This window comes from Lithobates pipiens, unplaced genomic scaffold (assembly GCF_037356315.1).
Source record: "Lithobates pipiens isolate NorthernLeopardFrog02 unplaced genomic scaffold, aLitPip1_a1.2 Scaffold_30, whole genome shotgun sequence".
NCBI lineage: Eukaryota > Metazoa > Chordata > Amphibia > Anura > Ranidae > Lithobates > Lithobates pipiens.
Genome location: NW_027507791.1, coordinates 44,963,120 through 44,989,674, shown reverse-complemented (window position 1 = coordinate 44,989,674; position 26,555 = coordinate 44,963,120). Strand labels below are relative to the sequence as shown.

Here is a 26,555-nt window from a genome sequence, read left to right as displayed (position 1 = left end):
GGCTGACCATACATTATACAGTTTTTCTTGTACAATTTTCCTTTAGATTTACCACAAACCATATATTATGAGGTCAAACCTAAACAACACTTTTAATTTGCATCCAATCAGGCAGGCCCTTGCACTACATAGTTGATGATAAATCTAAAGGAAAATGTACATGAAAATTGTATAATGTACGGCCCGCTTAAGCCTTCAATTTTGTTGCGCTACAATGCTCAAGATGCAGAATCCTATTGTTCTCAATATATGTGTTCACACCTGAGTGTTGCATCGCTTGTCATCTGTTGGCAGTGGCGTTGCTAGGGGGGGGGGGGCTTTTGGGGCTATGGCCCCGAATCTGGGACCCATAGCCCTGAGTGTCTGCAGGGGTCCCCAAGGAGAGGGGAGGCTCTCTGGGGACCCTGATGTAAGTGGGAGGCACTCTGGGGATCCTGATTTTAAGGGGGAGGCTCTCTGGGGACCCTAATGAAAGGGGGGCTCTCTGGAAACCCTGATGCAAGTAGGGGGCTCTCTGGAGACCCTGATGTAAGTGGGGGGCTCTCTGGGGACCCTGATTTTAAGGGGGAGGCTCTCTGGGGACCCTGATTTAAGGGGGAGGCTTTCTGGGGACCCTAATAGAAGGGGGGCTCTCTGAAAACCCTGATGCAAGTAGGGGGGCTCTCTGGAGACCCTCATGTAAGGGGGAGGCTCTCTGGCGACTCTGATGTAAGGAGGAGGCTCTCTGGGGACCCTGATGTAAGGGGGAACTCTCTGGGGACCCTGATGTAGGGGGGGCTTTCTGGGGACCCTGATGTAAGTGGGGGGCTCTGGGGATATACACACACCTATATTACTTTATATACATGTGTATACCTGCCCAAGCGTAGGACTTTCTTTACTATGCTGTTATGGGCTCTAGGCCCTGACCGTTTGTAGACCTAGCAACGCCCCTGCCTGTTGGTAAAGGCTCTAATAAATACACAAACTTCTTTGGGGCAAAATCATGCATTTTTTGCCATTTGGCTCTTAGTATATAGGGAAATGTTGACTCTGGGTACTACAACTGATGCACTCAGAATCTGCTGCAGCTGTGCATGGTAGCCAATTAGCTTCTAAATTCAGCTTGTTCAATTAAGCTTTGGCAATAAAACCTGGAAGCTGATTGGTTTCTATACAGAGTTGCCCCAGATTTTGCGCTCTCCAGTTTTAGTAAATAACCCCCTTTGTCTCTGTGGCCCATAGACAAAGGCAAAGGCCTAATATGCCTAATATGGTAAATCTGGTCTTTGCCAGAATGAGACAGAATAATATAATTCCACGATAAGTCCTACTTATGTTGGTGCTGCAGCATTCATCTATAGAAGTGAAAGGAAAAACTATTTTCATTCTGTCCCTCTCTTTATCCAGACACACAGGACGAGTTCCATCAGCTGCTGTCTCAGTATGACTTCAATGAACTTAAACTCATCTACGAGTATTTTAAAAATGACCTGATCTACATTGTGGCGTCCACCACTGATCTCATACACCTGCTGGAGTACATGGCATCTCGGAATATCCTCAATAAGGAGGTAACTAGAAAAATGTGCAGTCTTTTATAGTGATCAAAGCTAAGAACGATAAATCAACAAGAAGTATCAGCAAAAAAAAAAAATATTTAAAGGAAAAATGCAATTATGACAAATAAATCCCAGAGCACTGTGAGGTTTCTAAAGAGAGGACAGCAGAAGCTGCTTTCTTTCAGACTCTCTGTCTCTTTATTACAACTTACTTACAGAGCTGTCTAAGGGAGGATGGGGTATTCCCTCCCGCAGAAGTATTGTGTTCTCCCGGCAGGAGGGGCATGGAAAGCCATCCCCTCTGGCAGAACACAGTGATTTCTGCTAGCGGCCTTAATAACTGGTAGCAGTAATCACATGTAAAATCCCACAGGCTGGTTGTACCCAAGTTGATTGATCGATCAACTTGGGTACATTTAGCCTTGCCATCCATGGTTCAAACCATCTAAATTACATTTTAACTTTTTTTTTTAAGTCTTTACCATGATAAATGAAATACATACAAATACCAATATATACGTAAACTATACATACGTATACTGTGTATGTCTGTCTCTGAATCCCATGTGTCAAACACAAGGCCCGCACACTGAATCCAGCCCTCCAACCCTCCAGCCCTTTTTATGTGGCCCTCACACCTCTCCTGCAGCTGTGGCACCCCCTTGTCTCTACCACCACCTTTTCATAGCAGTCAGCAACAGAGAGAAGGACACAGATCTTGCGGTTCACTGTGCAGCCATAGAGAAGCTTGTCTCTGCACCCCCCCACCCCCTCCCTCGTCATACATCAGTCAGGAGCAGGGCCGCTGATAGGCCAGTACAACTGAACCTGCTGTACCGGGCCTGACCAGCAGGGGGGCCCGGCAACCTGAACAGCAAAGTAAATTCAATGTTAAAAAAAAAAAAAAAAAAAAGCCACCAATCAGCCCAGCCTTGACGCCATCCCACTGTCCCACCCCTTCGGTAAACTTTTTTCTTAGGACCTATGTTCTTGTTACATATGTGGCTGCAGAGGGACTATTTTTTGTATTTCGGGCGTGGAAGAATGCGTCCTCTGCGCCCGCTCCTCATGCTGGCACAGCCGCACAAATCCCGGCCAGCGCATCCTATTGAGTGGGATCGCGGAGCGATATTCCTCTCTCTCAGCGTGAGAAGAAGCAGCAGAGAGAGCAGGGGCCGGGCAAGGAATCCAATTCCAATCGAAATGCTGTGGACACTCAAGAACAGGGAGGAAGTGACTCTGCAGTGCTGGTGCCAAGGCAGCTAACAATTACACAGGTGAGATGTGTGCTTGCTTGCTTGGGGGGGGGGGGCTTCAAGTTCAACATCTATTTACCCTGCCATAAATACCCTGCCATAAATACCCTGCAATAAATACCCTGCCAATACCCTGCAATAAATACCCTGCCAATACCCTGCAATAAATACCCTGCCAATAGCCTGCAATAAATACCCTGCCAATAGCCTGCAATAAATACCCTGCCAATAGCCTGCAACAAATACCCTGCCAATAGCCTGCAATAAATACCCTGCAATAAATACCCTGCAATAAATACCCTGCCAATAGCCTGCAACAAATACCCTGCCAATAGCCTGCAATAAATACCCTGCCAATAGCCTGCAATAAATACCCTGCCAATAGCCTGCAACAAATACCCTGCCAATAGCCTGCAATAAATACCCTGCAATAAATACCCTGCAATAAATACCCTGCCAATACCCTGCAATAAACACCCTGCCAATACCCTGCAATAAATACCATTTTATTCATTAATGGTTTGTATTACATATAGACATTAAAGAGGTCTGTTCTCATTTGAAAACAGTATTTCTTTTGGATAATCAAACCTATAACTGGCTGGAGAAAAACATATCACTTGTAGACAAACTTACACTTTGTTTCAAGGCAGGGTCTGGGGAGGGGCAATGGGTGGGGCGGAAGGAGGGACCAGGGGCGGGGCCAGGGTGGAGCTGAAGGGGGCCCCGTCAGGTAGGCTGTACGGGGCCCCATGATTTCTATCAGCGGCCCTGGTCAGGAGCAGACAGGAGGGCAGAACTCCTCCTACAGAACCTGCAGCTCTCTCCAGCTGCAGCAAACCCTCATCTTTGCTTCCCCTGGTCTCATCATTCAGCAGACTCTGGCAGCAGACTCCAGCCCTCCTCTGGTCCTCCTCCGAACCCTGCGCTTTCTGCTTCCCAGCTCCCTCCCAGCTTCTTCCTGGCAGAAGCACAGGGTAAGGGGGTGCACTATGATGTAAGGAAGGTTGGGGAACTCTTGACTTTTAATGGTCTGATGTAGGAGGCAGGTGGGGGTGCTCTGGGTATCTAGTCTTATGCCCCGTACACACAATCGGATTTTCCAACAACAAATGTTGGATGTGAGCTTGTTGGCGGGAAGTCCGACCATGTGTATGCTCCATCAAGCATTTGTTGTCAAACTTTCCGCCAACAAATTTTGGCTAGCAGGTTCTCAAATTTTCCTCCAACAAATTTTTGTTTTCCGATCGCATGCTCGGAATCAAGTAGGAGCTGGAAACACTCGGTGTTGTAAAACTGATTACATATGAAGGCCGGTTATTTACATGTAAACACAGGGTCTGCAGGTGAGTCATCTGTACACAACAATAGGTCAGAGCTGGGCAGCATTAGTAGCAGCACTTCACACTGAGATATCAGGACACAGCACAGGACTAAAACCTCAAGGGACAAGGGAATGTAAACTGGGATAGTTGGCAAGTATGAGGCAGCTGCTTTGGGCCCCACAACAATGACAGGGCCCAGGGCAGCTGCCACCTTTGCCCTGCCTTAAAGACGGCCCTGGCCATGTGTATGCAAGACAAGTTGGAGCCAACAAACTTCGAACAAAATTCCACAGTTTTGTTGTCGGAAAGTCTGATCGTGTGTACGGGACATTACGGTTACAACCGGACCTTTTAAAGGCAACCATAATGCTGATGTGACCCATGATGAAATTGACTTTGACACTCCTGCTCTACATGAATCTTCAATGAAGCCATCTGAACATAACCGGTTGGGTGGAGGGAGGAGTCTGATTGGGATGATGAAACCGACTATATTCACCAATATTTTGCTTCTGTTTATTTTCCCTGAAATCAGTAACATTGTATTCTAGTTCTATCTTCAAATGAGGAGCGACCTGGGACCCTTTATGTTCTCCGAGAAGCTGATACAAGATATTCTGGATGCTGGAAAAGAGGCCATCATGGGGTTTTTGGAAGGCATCTATGATCTACAGTTTTTGAATACACCCAATCATTTGTATACACTGCGAGACGAATTGGATAACATTGGTAACTAGAATGTGTAATTCTGTATGTTGAATTAGTATATTCCTTGACCTATATTATAAAAAAAAAAAAGATTTGGATAGAAACAAAAATAAAAGAGGTAAGGATGACCTGGATGTTATCTAGGGCCTACATGAATGTCCCTCCTCTCATGGTGTCATCTAATATAAACAAAGAAAGAAAAAAAAGAAAGACAAAGTGTTATACCCCGTACACACGATTGGACTTTCCGACAACAAAACCGTGGAATTTTGTTTGAAGATTGTTGGCACCAACTTGCCTTGCATACACACGGTCACACAAATTTTGGCCAACAATTACAAACGTAGTGACGTACAAGACGTACGGCGAGCCGATAAAAAGGAAGTTCAATAGTCATGTGATATCTCCATTACGAACGCTAGTTTTGCAAGACTGAGCACTTCTGGTTCATACTTGATTCCGAGCATGGGTGGAATTTTGTGCGACAGACTTGTGTACAGACGATCGGAAAGTCCGACAACAAAATTTTGTTGGCGGAAAATTTGAGAACCTGCTAGCCAACATTTGTTGGCGGAAAGTCCAACAGCAAATGTTCGATGGAGCGTACACATGGTCGGACTTTCCGCCAACAAGCTCACATCAAACATTTCCCGTCGGAAAATCCGACCGTGTGTACGCGGCATAACAATGCCACACTAGAAGGACTGACTTTCCTTCGTTCTTCTCCCTCTATTTCTTTTTTATGTAAGTCACACATCTATGGCAAAGAAAAGAGACACAAGTGTTAAAATACTGATTACTTATTGTCTCATTCTGATTTCTATTTGTTCAGGGGACAGTCTAATGCAACAGATATTACTGGACCGAAATGGAAACCCACTGACTCCGGAGCTGAAAGGTAAATGTTAGAGGTTGTTCGAAAGCTAATGCACAGGGGCGGACTGACCATTCGGCCACTCCAGCACTGCCCGATGGCCCCCGGGCCACTAGGGGGCCCCATCAGGGTTGCCAGCCTCAGTAAACCCAGGGACAGTATGTAAAAATATGTGTTTTTTTTTTACATCTGTCTCCAGGCATGTACTGGCCATTGGAACTACCGGGAGTTTCCCGGTGGGCCGATGGCTCAGTGGGCCACTCTGATGTAAGGGGGCTGGTGATGGGCCACTGTGATGTAAGGGGGTGCTGATGGGACACTCTGATGTAAGGGGGCTGGTGATGGGCCACTCTGATGTAAGGGGGTGCTGATGGGACACTCTGATGTAAGGGGGTGCTGATGGGACACTCTGATGTAAGGGGGTGCTGATGGGACACTCTAATGTAAGGGGGTGCTGATGGGACTCTCTAATGTAAGGGGGTGCTCATGGGACACTCTGACGTAAGGGGGTGCTGATGGGACACTGATGTAAGTGGGCCGGTCTGGATGAAGTCCAGGGCCAAATTTCTGTCCCAGTCCAGCCCTGTCTGTCTCTGAAATGTCCCTTGCCGACATCCTTTTGGTCTAAAAATCCAGAGATTATAGCTGCCCCACCTCTCCAGTACCTTCTAAAAGTCAAGAGTTCCCCAACCTGCCATTGTATTCTGTGTGTGTGTATACTGTGTGGCCCCATAATCTCTGATTTGCCTGGGGGCCTCATAATCTCCTATTGCCCGGGGGACCCATGAGTTGTCAGTCCACCCCTGTGCACACCATAGGGCTACTTTTGGTGTAAAATATGAAAAAAAACAGTACCCTATTGCAAGTTTCAGGCAATGTGTAACGTAGGCATCTTGTGTGATGTAGTACATAGACATCTACTTCTGTCATCCATAACCTTCCAACAAAGAAAAAGAAGACATACTCCGTCGATAAGGCCTAGTATGAAAATGTATTAGTACTTTCCAGTACAGGGGCTGTTGCATCTGCTCCTCTGCCTTCTAACGTGTTTCCCTCTCTCAAGAGCCTAATCATAGGCCGCGTACCCACGGGCAGACTGTTCGCCCAACTTAGTTCATCAGACAATCCGACAGACAGTCCGTTCAAAATTTGCATGAACGGACTTGACCACACACGATGAGCAGACAGTCCGCTGAAAGCGTGCGCGATGACGTGAACGGCACGTACGACGGGACGAGAAATTCGACGTCCAATACACTGCAATGCAACCTTCGGCCGTGTAAATCCTTTCTGAGCATGCGCCAAACTTAGTCTGTCGAACTAGCCTACACACGAGCGGACTGTCCGCTGAAACCAAGTTTGGACGGAATGTCTTACGGAAATTCCGTAAGACTTTGTTCGTCAGACTGTCCGCTGAAACAGTCCGCTGAAGCCCACACACGAGCGGATTGTCCGCTGAAACACTGTTCAGCGGACTAAGTTGGGCGAACAGTCCGCCCGTGTGTACGCGGCCATAGAGTAAATTAAGCTATATTTTCACAGTCAAGGGTCATTGATTATTTTTTTTCTAGGGCTGTGAAAATTAAAGATTAATTCCTCGATTAATCTTTAATTTTTTTGATCCATCGAAATTTTTTTGATCCATCAAAATTTTTTTGATCCATCAAAATTTTTTTGATCCATCAAAATTCTTTTGACCGGTACTCACCTCTCTGCCGACTTCCCGAGTCTTCAGGGAGTTCCGCCGGAGATCTGGTGACGTCACTGGACTCCTCACCCCTTCCCCAAGTGCCTGCATCTGCTAACGATGGGAAGGGGGGAGGAGTCCGGTGACATTGAAGTTTCTGATTGAACGTAACGTGTATGGGGGATGAGCTACTCATGACGCCACCTGCTGCTGCCCTACGGAACTAACACGATTGTCGGCTTTACAGTCTGTGTTTTTATCATCATTATGTGAGTAGTTTGTGTTTGAACACAAAAAATTCAATCTTATACTTAAGCGGTGAGCACTTAGATCTTTTCTTTCTACCCATGACCTGAGATTGTGAAAGAAGTTTATGGTCCGTGTTAACCCTTTTGATACCCACATGCATGACCACCTGTTTGCATAGGGGTCCATGCCATAAGGTGAGAGTGATTAGTTAGACCGGAGGTGGAGGGATTGTCACACTACTGTGGAAAAAAATAAATTACTTACGTCAGTGCTACAGTTTGAATTTAAAACGTTTGTGTGAACTGTGAAGTTAAGTCATGGATTGTAGAAACTAACTAGTGTCGGGTGATTGCATTAGTCAGTGGTAAATGTGGTATACACTATATACAGAGTTGCAATGCAAGGAGATCAGCTAAAAGTAGTTGGATCTGTATGTGCGTTATAAATAATCGAAATTAGTAGATTAAGCGATAAAAAAAAAAAAAAAAGATTAATCGAACACAAATTTTTAATCAGTAACAGCCCTATTTTTTTCCTTTTTTTATTATAATTTTATTGATATTATGTTTTGCTTTCTTCGCTTTGGCAGAAATCCAGGAACGTCACAAACAACATCTGCTAGAAACTGCTATACCAAAAACGTCAGAATCTACGGGACAGAATAAGGATTTTTATGTTTCCGATCGTTATATGGATTTGATTGCATCTCATGTCCGCCCCTTTTATAAACCAGCTGAATACAAGCTTATAGAGACAGCAGCAAAACATAAAAATTACGTATTAACTGCTGCAAGATGTGTTTCTCCTAACAGACTGTTCTGCTGGTGCCAAAGGCTAAAATGTGAACCGCATGCGGTGATGGTGACTGGTGTGCCAGGAATCGGAAAGACAACGCTACTGGAGAAGCTGGTTTGTGATTGGGCAAACGGCAAATTCTATCAGAGGTTTTCTTTCATCTTCTTCTTAAGGTTCCGGGATCTCAACAAGCTAGAAAAGATCAGCTTGGAGTCAATGATCCTTCAGGAATATCCATATTTAGAGAATCAACTTGGGAACATTTTAAAGAATCCAGAAAGGCTACTCTTTATCTTTGATGGCCTGGATGAAAGTGTTCATGAAATAAATTTTAAATCACGCCGCCTATCCCATGATATAAAACAAGTAGAAAATGTTGGAGCAGTTGTGGTTGGTTTGACAAAGCAGTCTCTACTCAAGGGCTGCCGTTTGCTTCTGACCAGCCAACCAGACAGATTAGCGGGAAAGGATAATGGCATTTTCAAGGTAGTATTGGAGGTCATTGGATTCTTACCAAACGAAAGTCAACTTTATATTGAAAGATTCTTCATGAACAAAGAAATATCAGACAAGGTTTTGGGTTTTCTGAGGGAGAACGGTGTGCTGGACACTTTCTGCTACAACCCATCATACTGCTGGATCATCTGCACAGTCCTATCAAAGTTCTTCAAAGGCCAACCAACCAATAGTGACCAAATGATGACATTACTGCCGAAAACTCTGACCCAGCTCTTTGCGTCTTTCATTGCTGATGTTCTTTCCAACCATAGTCCAGATAAATTCAGTGCTCGGAGTTTGTTGACATCTATCGGGTGGATGGCAGAACATGGAGTGTTGAACCACATTACCAAATTTGAAAAGCAGTTCTTGTCACGGTTTAATGTGGACAGGACCTCAAAACTTTTATCAGGAATAATGAAAGAATACACACATTCCCCCAAGGCATCATTCTCCTTCTTACACCCCATCACCCAGGAATTTTTGGCTGCCTTGGTCCATTATATTGACTATTCTCCCGAGAAGTTACATAGCTCACTTGGAAGAGCCAAGTCCTTCAATAACAACTATGGTGAACTATTTCTCTCATTTCTCTGTGGCCTCTCCGATGTCTCCACCAGAACTATTTTGGATCCTTATCTGGGTGACTTGTCTTCTGATGCCGCCAAGGATGTCCTCTCTTGGCTTCGACAAGAAGTTACAGAATCTGAAACCTTGGAAACAAGAAGGCTCTTAAGTATATGTTTTCAATTCTTTGAGCTACAGAATAAGGCATTCTGTTCAGAATGCCTGGGATTGTTCAGATGTTTTTCCTTTGGTGAAGTCAACCTGACCCCTCTGGACTGCTCTGTGGTGTCTTTTACGCTTCAGTCCTTTGAAGAGATTGAAGTTCTTGGCTTAGAAGAATGTAACCTATGGAGGGAGGATGCTGAGAGATTTGCACCTGCTCTACATAACATACGTAACATAGGGTATGATATAGATGCATGTCTTCTTATGTCTTAAGAGTTCATAAATGTCAAAAGTTCTTGATGTTAAGGAAAGCAATGTGCTTAACTTCCTTTCCCTACTGTACTTGTGCCAGGTATTGGCATCATTTTGGGTTATCCCAAACACTGTACACTCCTTAGCCCTTGTACACACAGTCGAAGAATCCGTCGGAATGTGTCCTATCGGACCGTGTCGTCGGATAATCCGACTGTGTGTGGTATGCATCGGACTGATTCCGTCGGAATATCCGTCGGACCCAATTTTCCAACTTGTTGGAAATATTTTCCGACCAACTGGTTCGATCGGACATACTCCGATCATGTGTAGAGAATTTTGATCGGACCAAGTGCCACGCATGCTCAGATCAAATTCCTACATCAAAGCTATTGGCTACTAGCCTGAACGTAGTCCCATCGTAACTAAATTACATCATCACATTCTGAATGATCGGATTTTTTGACAACTTAGTCCGACCGTGTGTATGCAACAGTTTCGGACAAGATCCGACGGACAGAATCCGACGGATTTGGTTGTTGAAATGTCCGACCGTGTGTACATGGGTTAAGAGTGGACCTGGCATTTAGCAACAGTGCTGTAACGCACCGTAGAGAGTACCATGTGTTGCGGTTAAGTGTACATTACCGCAACGCTTAGGTCTGAAGGGGGGCCTAAAGGCTAACTATACTTACAGATAACATAATCATGAGGACCTAAATCCCCTTCCACTTAATTTAGATCAGCGGGCAACGCAGTTCAGGAGACCGGTGCTATATCAGGTGGCACTTACAGAAGCCTCTCTGCAGGCTTACATATAGACAGCTTTTGAATCTGGGCCTATGAAGATCCAGTGCCCCCAGCACCCTGCCTCCAAGAACCCCTAACACTGAACCCCTGACTCTAAACCCCCCACCTCCCAGCACCCCGGCACTGCACCCCAACACCCCAGACACTGCAATTTTCTGAACCCCTCACTCTGAATTTTCCAGAGTCCCTGCACCCCTGTCACTGCACCCAAAATTTGCAGACCTTGCACTTCTCTGAACCCCTGACTCTAAACTTTCCAGAGTCCCAGCATCCCTGTCACTGCACCCAAACATAGCAGACACTGCGCCTTTCCAAACCCCTTACTCTATAACTCCCATCCTCCTAGTACCTCTGTTACTGAACACCAAGATACCAAACACTGCACCTTTCCGAAACCCCTCAGTATCCCAGCACCCATGTCCCTGCACCCCAACTTCATTGACACTAAACCTTTCTGAACCCCCTCAGTATCCCAGCACCCATGTCCCTGCACCCCCAACTTCATTGACACTAAACCTTTCTGAACCCCCTCAGTATCCCAGCACCCATGTCCCTGCACCCCAACTTCATTGACACTGCATCTTTCTGAACCACCTCAGTATCCCAGCACCCATGTCCCTGCACCCCAACTTCATTGACACTAAACCTTTCTGAACCCCCTCAGTATCCCAGCACCCATGTCCCTGCACCCCAACTTCATTGACACTAAACCTTTCTGAACCCCCTCAGTATCCCAGCACCCATGTCCCTGCACCTCAACTCCATTGACACTAAACCTTTCTGAACCCCCTCAGTATCCCAGCACCCATGTCCCTGCACCCCAACTTCATTGACACTAAACCTTTCTGAACCCCCTCAGTATCCCAGCACCCATGTCCCTGCACCCCCAACTTCATTGACACTAAACCTTTCTGAACCCCCTCAGTATCCCAGCACCCATGTCCCTGCACCCCAACTTCATTGACACTAAACCTTTCTGAACCCCCTCAGTATCCCAGCACCCATGTCCCTGCACCCCCAACTTCATTGACACTAAACCTTTCTGAACCCCCTCAGTATCCCAGCACCCATGTCCCTGCACCCCAACTTCATTGACACTAAACCTTTCTGAACCCCCTCAGTATCCCAGCACCCATGTCCCTGCACCCCAACTTCATTGACGCTAAACCTTTCTGAACCCCCTCAGTATCCCAGCACCCATGTCCTTGCACCCCAACTTCATTGACGCTAAACCTTTCTGAACCCCCTTAGTATCCCAGCACCCATGTCCTTGCACCCCCAACTTCATTGACACTAAATCTTTCTGAACTGTTCCTGCTCCCCCCCATGTCAATTTTGCAGGGACAGGCATAGAGGAGGATAGGCTGAGCTCAGGGTTTTCTGGGCTCTCTGCCCACTTCCATCTCCCTCCAGCAACTGTAGAGCCCAGTCAGTCCTCTGGGGGGCGCTGTACACAATATGTATGTGTTTCTGGGGGAAGGAGAAGAAGGAGCACACTTTCGGGCTGATAGGAAGAGGGAACACTGAGGCAACCATCACTTCCATTACTACAGAACTCTTCCAGTGTAGCTGCGATTTTCTGTAAGTCCAACATCCAAATTTATTGTTTATTACTTATATGGTAAGCTTTTTGCGCAACCTCACTGTGAATCACTCCTCTCTCCCAAGCTAGTGAGCCTTCTATATTATTATGTCCAACAAGCAATCCCTATACCAGGCTCGAACAAAGGGGGAAACGAAAATTCAAATTTTACTTCTTTTATAGGAAACAGGTAGGATAGGATATGCAATCTTAGTTTTACAATATTGCAAAGGATTTCCAAAGCACTATGGGTTAGCTAATGAGATAGCACAACAGACTGAGTCAGCCTTTAGCTGGCTTTACTTGAAAGCTGGGATTTAGCTATCCAATACTGCTGCTGGGATTGATTCATTTGTGTATGCAGATTTCCACTTAAGCTATTGCAAACAGCATGCATTTTTCTACATGGGTATGGATGGCAAAATCTCTCCAAAGCGGCGTGCAATATATTAATAGACAATTTTTTATACCTACCAAAATGAAATGAAAAACATGGTATTTATTGCAATAATGCAGTTATGTATTTAAAAATGATAATACAATATTTTTAAATGCAGCTAGTGTGAGGTACCTGAATTGAGCCTCCTTTAATGTTGTGCATTGCAGCACACAGGCAAAGAAATGGAGGGGGAGACTAGGAGCCAATCAGCTGTGCTGCATTGCACATGTGCTGACAATGAGCATGCTGACAGGAGGAGAGAGAAAAATGAGCGAAGGGATGTCTACATCAGTCTTCTGCTACTCCTCCACTGGCCAGTCAGCAGGCTGGGCATATGTTCTTGACCAAGTGTAGGCTGGGCATATGTTCTTGACCAAGTGTAGGCAGGGCATGTGTTCTTGACCAAGCGTCCTTCAGGGGAGGTTGAGGACCTGGCTGTGCTACCTGGCAGAAGTGCCTGGATCACAAAGCTGAACACCATTAAAAATTCTCTGGCAGGGAGGATAGTACAGTATATGTGAGTAGTTGCACAATGCATTTTTTTTTGGGATATGTTACTGAAATGTATCTTTTTCACTCCTTACAGATTGAATTGCAATAGATCATTCGGAGATGACGGAGTCAAGTTTATATGTTCAGCATTAAAACATCCCGACTGCAAGATACACAGTCTGCAGTAAGTTTTCTTATGATATGTGATTGTATAATTCATGAATGATGTTGAAAATTGGGGTTAATAAATGTTTTAGTTAAAGCCCAACTTCAGACTCTGGCTCTAAATTAAGGATAGGTAGCAGGAGCCAATATGCTGTCCATCGGACCTTAGGGGGGGCGGACTGTGGCCTGTGGGAGTAGAACATGCCCCAGCATCAGTTGGAGTGGATAATGTCTCAGGCTTGGTGGTCAGTGGGAATAAAAAAAATGACCTAGCACCTATGCTCAGTAGGAAGAATAGTGCCCCATTCATTGGTATTGTTGGTATCAGTCTAAGGGATGGTGTCCCATTGTTGGTGTCAGTGAAAGGAATAGTGCCCCATCATTGCTACCAGTGGGAGGAATAGTGCCCCATCATTGGTACCAGTAGGATGAATAGTGTCTCATCATTGGTACCAGTAGGCGGGATAGTGTCTCATCATTGGTATCAGTGGGAGGAATAGTGCCCCATCATTGGTACCAGTGGGAGGAATAGTGCCCCATCATTGGTACCAGTAGGAAAAATAGTGTCTCATCATTGGTACCAGTAGGAGGAATAGTGCCCCGTCATTGATATTGTTGGTATTGGTTTGAAGGATTGTGTCCCATTGTTGGTGTCAGTGAAAGGAATAGTGCCCCATCATTGGTATCAGTGGTAGAAATAGTGCCTCATCATTGGTGTCAGTGGGGGGATTAGTGCCCCATCATTGGTGTCAGTGAAAGGAATAGTGCCCGGTCATTGGTATCACTGGGAGAAATATTGCCCCATCATAGGTATCAGTGGGAGGAATAGTGTCCCCTTGTTGGTGTCAGTAGGAAGAATAGTGCCCCATCATTGGTATCAGTGGGAGGTATTATGCCCCACTGTTATTGTCAGTGGAAGACATGGTGCCTCATTATTGGTATCAGTGGTAGAAATCGTGCCCCATCATTGGTGTCAGTGGGAGGCATAGTGCCACCTTGTTGATGTCAGTGGGAGGTATTATGCCCCACTCGTTAATGTTAATGGAAGACATGGTGCCTCATCATTACTATCCATGGGAGGAATAGTGCCCCATCATTGGTATCAGTGGGAGGAATAGTGCCCCATCATTGGTGTCAGTGGGGGGAATAGTGCCCCATCATTGGTACCAGTGGGAGGAATAGTGCCCCACCATTCATGTAAGTGGGAGGAATAGTGCCCCATCATTGGTATTAGTGGGAGGAATAGTGCCCCCTAGGTGTCAGTGGAAGGAATAATGCCCTATCATTGATATCAGTGGGAGGAATAGTGCCCCATCATTTATATCAGTGGGAGAAATAGTGCCCCATCATTGGTATTAGTGGGAGGAATAGTGCCCCCTTGTTGATGTCAGTGGAAGGAATAATGCCCCATCATTGATATCAGTGGGAGGAATAGTGCCCCATCATTTATATCAGTGGGAGAAATAGTGCCCCATCATTGGTATTAGTGGGAGGAAGAGTGCCCCCCTCGTTGGTGTTAGTGGGAGGTATTATACCCCTCTGTTAATGTCAGTGGAAGACATGCTGCTTTATCATTGGTGTCGGTGGGAGGACGTGTGCCTTGTTGGTATCAGTGAGAGCAACAGTGCCCTAAAGGCAAGCCCGCTGGCCACATTTTGGAGGCATCTGGCATAGACCGTACATTTACACCTGAAATCTGCACTCCACTAAAAATAAACAGAATCAATTATTTTTTAATCAGATTTGTTTTATATTCCCTTCCTGTAGTTTGGCATCCACTGGACTAACAGACCGGGCGTGCTCGTATTTAGGACCTGCAATCAGTGGCAACACATCTCTACGAATACTTCGGTTGTCTTGTAACAAGCTGCATGGGCCTCATTTTGGTGACCTGATGGCAGCTTTGTCAAGTCCTACCTGCAAATTAGAGGAACTGGAGTGAGTAGAACCCATGTAAATGAGAAGGCATTTGGTGGGACTGGTCGTGGGCGTTCACCAACATGTCTGATCTGATGGAAAATTCACATCAACTTTTTGGAAGGGATAACTATAATGGTTTTTGGTCAATGTTTTTAAGGTTTACATGTTAAAATGAGGTTTTATAACTGATACTCGGGGTGTTATGTCCCTCGTTGTCCCTCGTTGTCCCTCAGTCAGGGAATTACCTGTCTCTCAGTTGTTCCAGCAGAGTCATGTAGCAGTGGTTCACCTTCTTCAATGGTTTCTGACCTTGTGAATCCGTCTTCCATTTATAGACCAGGGGAAGTCTTGTGTTCCCATATTGTGGAGGATCCTTTCATTTTAGGTTTTATGTCTCCTGGTCTACATCTTTTAGTCCCATAAAACGTGGTTCCTTCTACAACAATGGATCATTCCCTTGGCAGCTCGCTTGATCAAAATACAGCTGGACAATGTCACAATGTTAACATTGCCTCTATCATCAAGGAGGAACGTAAGAGCCATGGGTGTCCGCAGGTAGGGGCAAGGGGGGTCAAGCGCCCCCCTTTGGAATCAGGGATCAGATCTTAAATTCAACACAGTTGTGTCGATTTCGGGGTGCACCCAGGTTCCACCTGCCAATGGGGGGACACCATCAAGGTGCTGTCAAGCCCCCCATTAATGTAGTGTGACTGCGGGCTCTTTTCCCTGCTCAGTCCAGCAGAGAACTCGGCGGCGCCGTGTCAGGAGCTACGGGCTATCAGAGGTTTCCCCTGCTTGCTCCCCTTTTCTCCTGTCAGGGAGAAGAGACAGCGGCTCCCAGCGCCACCAGAGAGAGAGCCACGCTGCCCGGCGCCACCAGAGAGAGAGCCACGCTGCCCAATGCCACCAGAGAGAGAGCCACGCTGCCCAGCGCCACCAGAGAGAGAGCCACGCTGCCCAGCGCCACCAGAGAGAGAGCCACGCTGCTCAGCGCCACCAGAGAGAGAGCCACGCTGCCCAGCGCCACCAGAGAGAGAGCCACGCTGCCCAGTGTCATCAGAGAAAGACTGAGCCACTACCAGGGTATGGACATGCAACACTAGTGACCAGAGTCTCCCCTGGGGAACCCAGAGTGAGCGATTGTCCAGCCAGATGGATCACTGCTGTAGTTTCGCTGGGTCTGGTAAAAGGGCCTGTTGGCCATTATCCATTACTTATGCTAGAGACTGTACTACTTCTGCAGTCTCTGACCATGATAATGTGATAATGACATTGTCGAAAAGGGGCAGTGCATGGGGGACCCTAAAATGATGCCCCCCCCCCCCCCCCGAAAAAAGTTCTGCGGACACCCATGGTAAGAGCTTGCTGTACCAAGAAAGGTCGTTTGTATTCTGATGAAGTTCTAGGTTCTAGTCCTGTTTGCTGTACTCATCTCAAGTGTGGTCCATTGGAGCTCAGGTTTTCCCATCTGATTGCTTCTGGGTATGGAGAACACCTGGGTGCCCCCCGGGATCTGCATTGCTGGTGGAAAACACTTTGTAGGGCCCCACAATGGCCGGGCTCAACAGAATGCCGAAAGGACTTGGTTCTAGGAGCAGGAATCTTCTGGTAGAAGCAGGATCATTCCAAAACAAAGAAGATTGCTCCATGCACTTAGATCTCGGTCTTTATTCCTCATCAGACCAGAGGCTTGAGAGTAGGGGCTTTCTAGCAATCTTCTTTGCTTTGGAATGATCCAGGAGAATTTTCCTTGGTGGTCCCGGTAAGCCCCCTGACCATTGCTCTAGGGCAGCCTTTCTCAACCTTTAGAACCCTTGAAATAGGTTCTCTGATCTCAGGGAACCACTTCTAAAAATTTGAAATCTACAACTCAAGATCTATTAGTGTGATGGTCAGTGGGAAGAATGGTCCTTACACTTGTGGTCATTGGGAAGAATTGCCTCCTTACAGATAGCTAAAAAGATCAATGGTGTCAGTGGGAACTTATCTGAGAGGCAGAAATTGCCCAATGCTGAAGGAACCCCTAGCAACCTCTGCAGGAACCCTAGGGTTCCACGGAACTTGGGTTGACAATCACTGATCTAAAGCCTCACTAGGGATGTGTACAACCTGTGTCCTTTTGTAGAACCTACAATGTCTAGAACTGATGTACTAAATCCTTGTTGGGATCTCATCAGTGATATAAAAAGTGACATCTGAACCTCTCAATGTTCTCCTGAAGACCTGATGTATAACATGAATCAACATTTTTCATCTGAAGCCTCTGTAGAACCTCATCTGTAGAACCTCATCTGTAGAACCTCATCTGTAGAACCTCTCCCTAGAACTGATGGACCTCACTCTAGTTGAGTACTCATAAGTAATATATGCAGTGAGGTCTCAACCTTTGAATGTTCTCCTGAAGATCTGGAACATAACATGGATATCTGTCCTTCATCTAAAGCCTCACTAGGGATGTGCAGAAGCCTGTGCCCCCTTATAAAATCTGTTTCCAGAACTACATGGAACCCTGGTTGAGAATCACTGCTCTAGGGACTCTGACACACCATTTGAGCCAGTTTGTAAGAAGCATCTATAATGTGTAACTCTTAATGCTTGAGGATAAGCAGGATATCTCAACAAGGTTTACTATGGGAGTTTGCATCACAGAATTTTGAAAAGGCACCCAATGGTGGAAATGGGGAGGTAGTAGCTCCTGGTAAATGCCCTTAGAAGTACAAGGAGAGTATGGGCTGAGGTTTCCCGTGACAAGGGGACTCTACTCTGTGTGTCTTTTGTGAAACCATCTTGTGTTGGGTGGTGTTAAATAGAGCCAATGGGAGGCAAGGCGATCCATGTGGTGCTTCAGGAGCAGTTACAGTCATGGAATGGTGCTTCCTCTGAGCTGAATTGTTGGAAAGAGAGTGTGGAGTGAACCCTTGATCCCTCAGCCTTATATGCCTAAAAAGTCCAATATGGTCAACAATTTTTGTTGAGGTTTTTGTGTTTGTCTCCTTTTTTTTGTTTTGTTTTTAAAAGTTTATTATTGGGACGTGGCATGTGGATTTTTCTGTAGTGTATCCTCAGGACCACCCTGTGGCAGATACACACTAAATTTAATTTACACACACTCGGCTGACACATGGTTCATTGTCCCCATGCTCTTACATTCTTATTTCTTCCTCCAGTTTGCACTGTAACTGGCTGGCGGACACTTCCTGCTCTCTTTTGGCATCGGGAATTAGAAGTAACCAATCTCTGAAGATACTCATCCTATCATTTAATCCTTTGACCTGTGCTTACTTCGGTGACTTGATGGAGGCTTTGTCCAGTCCAACCTGCACCGTGGAGCAGTTGATGTGAGTATACCATCGCTGTGCAGAGCATTTGACTTGCTGCCCTTCTTCTTACCATGATGAGTCGGTTATGGCAACCGGCAATGTTACGTGGGGGGCGAGTTCTTCTTCTTCTTCCTTCTTCTTCTTCCTTCTTCCTTCTTCCTTCTTCTTCCTTCTTCTTCCTTCTTCTTCTTTCTTCTTTCTTCTTCTTTCTTCTTTCTTCTTTCTTCTTCTTTCTTCTTCTTTCTTCTTTCTTCTTTCTTCTTCTTTCTTCTTTCTTATTTCTTCTTCTTTCTTCTTCTTTCTTCTTCTTTCTTCTTCTTTCTTCTTCTTTCTTCTTCTTTCTTCTTCTTTCTTCTTCTTTCTTCTTCCTTCTTTCTTCTTCTTTCTTCTTTCTTCTTCTTTCTTCTTTCTTCTTTCTTCTTTCTTCTTCTTTCTTCTTCTTTCTTCTTCTTTCTTCTATCTTCTTTCTTCTTTCTTCTTTCTTCTTTCTTCTTCTTTCTTTGGGAAAATGGAGCATTGAGGGAGAAAAAAGGAAAGTATAGGCAGATGTATGGGCCATCATTAAAAAGAACCTGTTACTTTGGTAGGGTGGGAAGGATAAGGAAAGGAGGAAATAGAGGACAGAGGGGAAGGAAGAGTGATAGGAAAGAAAAGAACGAAGGAAGAAATATTAGGGAAGGGAGAAAGGAAGTTAAAAGGGAGAGTGAAAGGAGAAGAGGGGAAAGAGAGAGGGGAAGGAGAAGAGAGGAAAGGGAGAGGGAAAATAGAAGAGAAGAAAGAGAGAGGGAAATAAGAAGAGAGGACAACAAGGGGGAAAATGAGAGGGAAAGGGGAAGAGAGAAAAGAGAGAGGGAAAGGAGAGCAAAGTGAGAGGGAAAGGAGAAGAGAGGAAAAGGAAAGTAGGGAGGAAAGGAGAAGAAAGAAAGGAAGATGAATAGATAAAGAGAGGAAAGAGAGAGGGACAGGAAAAGAGAGGAAAGGGTGAGGGAAAGGAGAAGAGAGAAAAGAGAGAGGGAAAGGAGAAGAGAGGAAAGGGAGAGGAAAAGTAAAAGAGCGCAAAAGGAGAGGCAAAGTAGAAGAGAAGAAAGGAGAAGTGATAAAAGAGAGAGGAAAGGGAGAGGGAAAGGACAAGAGAGGAGAAGGAAAGGGAAAGAAGAAGAGAGGAAAGGAAAGGGAGAGGGAAAGAAGAAGAGAGGAAAGGGAAAGGTGAAGACAGCAAAGAGGGAGTGAAAGGAGAAGAGAGGAAAGGAGAGGGAAATGAGAAGAGAGGAAAAGACGAGGGAAAGGAGAAGAGGGGAAAGGGAAAGGAGAAGAGAGAAAAGAGAGAGGGAAAGGAGAGCAAAAGGGAGAAGGAAAGGAGAAGAGAGGAAAGTAGGAGGGAAAGGGGAAGAAATAAAAGAGAGAGGGACAGGAGGAGAGAGGAAAGAGAGAGGGAAAGTAAAAGAGTGTAAAGGGAGAGGCAAAGTAGAAGAGAGGAATGGGAGAGAGAAAGGAGAAGAGAGTAAATAGAGAGAGTAAGGAAAAGAGAGGAAAGTAGGAGGGAAAGGAGAAGAAAGGAAAGGGAGAGGGAGAAGGGAAAAGAGGAAAGGGAGAGGGAGAAGGGAAAAGAGGATAGGGAGAAGGAGAGGAGAAGAGAGGAAAGGGAGAGTGAAAGGAGAAGAGCGTAAAGAAAGAGGGGAAGGAGAAGAGAGGAGTGGGGGAGGGAAAGAAGATGAGAGGAAAGGGGGGGGGGGGAATGATGGAAGGAAATTATAGAAGAATGGAAGGGAGCAAAGAAGAAAAAGAGTGAAATGTAAAGAAAAAAGCTAAACGTACGCTCTATATTACTTTAACAATGAGGAGAACTGATTTGGGGTAGACATGACCCTTTTCTCTCCTCTCGGACAGGCTACGGGGTATTTCGCTGGATGATGAACACCTCCCATTGATGATGCCTCTGAGTAACAATAAGAACCTCAGACATCTGGAGCTGAACAACAACAGCCTTACAGGTGCCTCAACCCCTTACCTCCGAGAACTCATCCTGAAATCACCCGGCCTGAGGAGGGTCAGGTATGTGGATCCAACACCAGACAATGATGATGAGATGTTGATTTTTTGATGATCTGGTAAAAAGTTTTAGAAATGTCAACTGAATGGATCTTCTTTGAACATTTTCATATTGTGCTAATCCTGTCCAAGGTATGATATAAAAGTGGAGGATAGGAAAAAGCTATAGTTAAAATATAACTAGGGGCAACATTTTAAAAATTACATATACAGTATCTCACAAAAGTAAGTACACCCCTCACATTTGTGTAAATCTTTTCTTCTATCTTTTCATGTGACAACACTGAAGAAATGACACTTGTCTACAATGTAAAGTAGTGAGTGTACAGCTTGTATAACAGTGTAAATTTGCCGTCCCCTCAAAATAACTCAACACACAGCCATTAATGTCTAAACCGCTGGCAACAAAAGTCAGTACACCCCTAAGTGAAAAATGTCCAAATTGGGCCCAATTAGCCATTTCCCCTCCCTGGTGTCATGTGACTCGTTAGTGTTACAAGGTCTCAGGTGTGAATGGGGAGCAGGTGTGTTAAATTTGGTGTTATCGCTCTCACTCTCTCATACTGGTCACTGGAAGTTCAACATGGCATCTTATGGCAAAGAACTCTCTGAGGATCTGAAAAAAATAATTGTTGCTCTACATAAAGATGGCCTAGGCTATAAGAAGATTGCCAAGACCCTAAAACTGAGCTGCAGCACGGTGGCCAAGACCATACAGCGGTATAACAGGACAGGTTCCCCTCAGAACAGGCCTCGCCATGGTTGACCAAAGAAGTTGAGGTCACATGGTCGGCATCATATCCAGAGGTTGTCTTTGGGAAATAGACGTATGAGTGCTGCCAGCATTGCTGCAGAGGTTGAAGGGGTGGAGGGTCAGCCTGTCAGTGCTCAGACCATACGCCACACACTGCATAAAATTGGTCTGCAGGGCTGTTTTCCCGGAAGGAAGCCTCTTCTAAAGATGATGCACAAGAAAGACGCAAACAGTTTGCTGAAGACAAGCAGACTAAGGACATGGATTGCTGGAACCATGTCCTGTGGTCTGATGAGACCAAGATAAACGTATTTGGTTCAGATAGTGTGAAGCGTGTGTGGGGGCAACCAGGTGAGGAGTACAAACACAAGTATGTCTTGCCTACAGTCATGGTGGTGGGAGTGTCATTGTCTGGGGCTGTACGATTGCTGCCGGCACTGGGGAGCTACAGTTCATTGAGGGAACCATGAATGCCAACATGTACTGTGACATACTGAAGCAGAGCATGATCCCCTCCCTTCAGAGACTGGACCGCAGGGCAGTATTCCAACATGATAACCACCCCAAACACACCTCCAAGATGACCACTGCCTTGCTAAAGAAGCTGAGGGTAAAGGTGATGGACTGGCCAAGCATGTCTCCAGACCTAAACCCTATTGAGCATCTGTGGGGCATCCTTAACGGAAGGTGGAGGAGTGCAAGGTCTCCAACATCCATCAGCTTTCTGACGTCATCATGGAGCAGGGGAGGAGGACTCCAGTGGCAACCTGTGACGCTCTGGTGAACTATATGCCCAAGAGGGTTAAGGCAGTGCTAGAAAATAATGGTGGCCACACAAAATATTGACACTTTGGGCCCAATTTGGACATTTTCACTTAGGGGTGTACTGACTTTTGTTGCCAGCGGTTTAGACATTAATGGCTGTGTGTTGAGTTATTTTGAGGGGACGGCAAATTTACACTGTTATACAAGCTGTACACTCACTACTTTACATTGTAGACAAGTGTAATTTCTTCAGTGTTGTCACATGAAAAGAGAGAATAAAATATTTACAAAAATGTGAGGGGTGTACTCATTTTTGTGAGATACTGTACATTGTAGTCTCACTAACATAGTTTTATTACATGTTAATCCTGGAAACAGATCTGTTATTTTTCCTCTTCCTTTTGCAAGGTGACAACGCTGTTCCTTCTGCAATTAAATTGCACAGCAGCATTGTCACCCCATGGACAGCATACATCAAAAACCAGACAGGAGTTCCAACCCCTTTTCACTCCCTTCAGAACTAAATATAGTACCCTCTAGTTTGCAACTAGTGTAGGTAAATTTGTTTTGCGGCCCATGGTAGTTGTGTGCGTCGTTACTAGGGTCGAGTTACTCTAGGTTAGGCTAGAGGGCACTACAGGGCAGGCCTCTGGTACCTCCCCCTGGTCCTAGAAGCTTGGAGAAATTTCTAGAAGCTAGTGGGCGGGGGCCAGGAAGTCCTGATCTGCATACTTGAGGGAATCTGATCAATCCCCAGACAGAAGGCCTGGTAGGGTGGCTGGATCAGCCCTTAAATATTGTGGAGCCTGGCCAGCAGGGAAGTCGGGTACAAGGTGGAGTGATTAAGTTGTGTCCTGTGGCCTGGTAGGTGACTTCTGGGCTGAAGCTGGGCTCTGCCTCCAGGCTGGGAGCTGAGACAGGAAGAAGTACAGAGGGATCTCCACTATCCCATGGTCTCAGTTGGAAAATGCCCCTGGCTTACGGAGAGAGACCTGTAAAGCAGGAGGCCTGAACAGTCGTCTCTTCTAGGGCATGCAGAATTTCCAGAGACAACGTGAGTGCTTCTACATACCACTAGGGCAGAAAACGTTAAAGCTGCCAGATGTATGCAAGCTTTTAAGGGACTGTGCTAGCAAGCTGTGACCCAATGCCTTGTGTTGGGACAGTTCACTAAACAGCCAGGTGGACTGGTATTTTCAAGGAAAGGGGGCTTAGGGGTCCTGCATGTTGGGATTCTGCTAACATTTTAGTCTGGGAAACAGAGTTTCTGTAAGGGGAGATTCCATTGCCAAGTTCATAGAGCCGGTCGGTGTTCCCGGAGGCAAAATTTGTCCTCGTCGTTGCTCTTCAAGTCAAATTGGGTATCCCATACCTTATCCAACTTGTTTTCACCAATAAAACAAGTTCCTGGACAGTTTCCTTGTTTTTGAGCAAGAGTCAGAAAATGCGAGTTGCCTGGCTGTGTAGGAATAGGGGGACTGGAAATTCAGTAGCTCCTGCAGGGGTAGCTCTGCATGAAGAATAAGTTTTGTCTTACGTTGTCCTATACATTTGTTTTAAAGTTTTTTGCTTTCTTATAACTGTGAAAATATTTAAACATTTGCTCATTTTCTCTTTTTGATCTTTCTAGACTCTTTTTTAGTCACCGTCTCCTTGAAGACGAGCGTTCATTGCTAGAGCTGGAAGCTCAGAAACCAGGCCTTTATATTTCATTTGGTTGAACTCAATGGACATGTGAACGTTCCCTTTGGCAAGGAAATGTGAATGTTCCCTTCATCTAACAACCACCTACCCCCCAGTGGCACCTCAAACCACCCCCCCCCCCCCCCGCTCTCTACTGGTCCACCGGCACTTACCCCATCTAAGCAGCAAGCACATTGGGCAGTGGTGGGGATCGGGCAGCGGCAGGCACATGGGGCAGTAGCGGGGATCAGGCAGCAGTGGGCACATGGGGCAGCGATGGGGATCGGGCATCTATAGGCACAGCGGGCAGCGACAGGGATCGGACATCGACAGGCACATTGAGCAGCGACGGGGGTTAAGGCAGCGGTGGGCACCCTAGGCAGTGGTGAGAATCAGACACATCGGGCAGCGAGCACATTGGGCAATGGTGGGGATTGGGCATCGGTGGGCACATTGAGCAGCGACGGGGATCGGGCATCGACAGGCACATCGGGCAGCAACGGGGATCGGGCACCGACAGGCACATCGGGCAGCGACGGGGATCGGACATCGACAGGCACATCGAGCAGCAACGGAGATCGGGCAGTGGTGGGCACCCTAGGCAGTGGAGGGAATCAGGCACATCGGGCAGCAAGCACATTAGGCAGTGGTGGGGATTGGGCAGCGGCAGGCACATTGGGCAGCAGCGAGGATCGGGCATCGACAGGCACATCGGGCAGCGACAGGGATCGGACATCGACAGGCACATCGAGCAGCAACGGAGATCGGGCAGTGGTGGGCACCCTAGGCAGTGGAGGGAATCAGGCACATCGGGCAGCAAGCACATTAGGCAGTGGTGGGGATTGGGCAGCGGCAGGCACATTGGGCAGCAGCGAGGATCGGGCATCGACAGGCACATCGGGCAGCGACAGGGATCGGGCATCGACAGGCACATCGGGCAGCGACGGGGATTGGACATCGACAGGCACAACGGGCAGCGACGGGGATCGGGCAACGGTGGGCACCCTAGGCAGTGGAGGGAATCAGGCACATCGGGCAGCGGCAGGGATCGACGGGCACATCGGGCAGCAGCGAGTATCAGAGCATCGGCGGACAACAAGCTGTGGTGGCCATCGGGCAGCAGCTCCTCTGTCTGCTCCTCCTCGCATCTCCTCCCCTCCTCCTAGGCATCCACTAGGATAGCCTGTCCTTTCAGTCAATCGGGTGACGGGTATTAGACCCGCTTCCCGATTGGCCGGGAGGAGGATCTGTGTTGCTACATAGAAAATGTATTCGCTGTTGCAACACAAATGGGTGGGCTCCAGACACAGTGCTCTGCCCCCCGAGCCCATCCTATTCTGAAGCCTATTAGAGCCTCTGGCTCTAATCAGGTGTTTCAAAAAAACACACCCCCCACCATAGGCCCCTTTCAGGAATGCCGGGTGCATGGATAGGGAGGGCGGCGGAGGTGGATAGGGGAGGCGGCGCCCAATGCGCCCGCAATGGACAGGCCACCCCTGATGAGATGTGTACTGTTTTTTTTGTATACATGTGAAAATCAGTTTGTTTGTTTTTCTTGATAGAAAATTACTTAGAACCCCCAAACATTATATATTTTTTAAAGCAGAGGCCCTAGAGAATAAATAAATTGGTGAGTTATGCATTTTTGTTTTATGTCACACGGTATTTGCGCAGCGATTTTTCAAATGCAATTTTTGGGGGAAAAATTACACTTTTTTTTTCAGTTTGAATGCAAAAACACATAAAGCATAACCCAATTTTTTTGTAAAATATAAAAAATGATGCCACGTCGAGTAAATAGATACCAAACATGTCACACTTTAAAATAGCACACGCCCGCACAGTGGCGACAACCCTATTGAGCATCTGTGGGACATCCTCAAAATGGAAGGTGGAGGAGCGCAAGGTCTCCAACATCCACCAGCTCCGTGATGTCGCCATGGAGGAGGGGAAGAGGACTCCAGTGGTGACCTGTGAAGCTCTGGTGACCTCCATGCCCAAGAGGGTTAAGGCAGTGCTGGAAAATAATGGTGGTCTCACAAGATATTGACACTTTGAGCCCAATTTGGACATTTTTGCTTAGGGGTGTACTCACTTTTGTTGCCAGCGGTTTAGACATTAATGGCTGTGTGTTGAGTTATTTTGAGGGGACGGCAAATGTACACTGTTATACAAGCTGTACACTCACTACTTTACATTGTAGACAAGTGTCATTTCTTCAGTGTTGTCACATGAAAAGAGAGAAGAAAATATTTACAAAAATCTGAGGGGTGTACTGACTTTTGTGAGATACTGTGTATGTATGTATGTATGTATGTATATGTATGTGTGTGTGTGTGTGTGTATGTATGTATATGTGTGTGTGTGTGTGTGTATGTGTGTGTGTGTGTGTGTGTGTGTGTGTGTGTGTGTGTGTGTATGTATGTGAGTATGTGTATGTATGTATGTATGTGTGTATATATATATATATATATATATATATATATATATATATATTACACATACTCACATACATACACACACACACACACACACACACACATATACATACATACATACACACACACACACACATATACATACATACACACACACACACACACACACACACACACACACACACACACACACACACACATACATACACACACACACACAC

General features: G+C 46.2%; 2 protein-coding genes across 2 annotated transcripts in view; both read left to right on the top strand.

Moving 5' to 3' along the window:
- The window catches only part of LOC143942192 (uncharacterized), a 116,505-nt gene that overhangs the window by 50,549 nt on the left and 39,401 nt on the right, over positions 1-26,555 (top strand). Inside the window, exons 12-13 of the mRNA XM_077463446.1 lie at positions 1,390-1,553; positions 4,674-4,851. Coding sequence (XP_077319572.1) covers positions 1,390-1,553; positions 4,674-4,851 — 342 coding nt within the window. The remainder of the gene's footprint in view (positions 1-1,389; positions 1,554-4,673; positions 4,852-26,555) is intronic.
- On the top strand, positions 1,416-25,536 carry LOC143942741 (NACHT, LRR and PYD domains-containing protein 12-like). Its single transcript, XM_077464126.1, has 8 exons — positions 1,416-1,553; positions 5,663-5,728; positions 8,230-9,904; positions 13,335-13,424; positions 15,173-15,343; positions 18,493-18,663; positions 20,533-20,697; positions 23,844-25,536. The coding sequence occupies exons 2-8, from the start codon at positions 5,674-5,676 to the stop codon at positions 23,932-23,934; spliced, it is 2,418 nt and encodes an 805-aa protein (XP_077320252.1). The 5' UTR covers positions 1,416-1,553; positions 5,663-5,673; the 3' UTR covers positions 23,935-25,536.

Excerpts from the sequence above, each read along its gene's own strand:
- LOC143942741 (XM_077464126.1), top strand. The coding sequence starts at position 5,674 with ATGCAACAGATATTACTGGACCGAAATGGAAACCCACTGACTCCGGAG. Across the intron at positions 13,425-15,172 it reads TGCAAGATACACAGTCTGCA|TTTGGCATCCACTGGACTAA; the intron begins GTAAGTTTTCTT and ends CCCTTCCTGTAG. Across the intron at positions 20,698-23,843 it reads CCCGGCCTGAGGAGGGTCAG|ACTCTTTTTTAGTCACCGTC; the intron begins GTATGTGGATCC and ends TGATCTTTCTAG.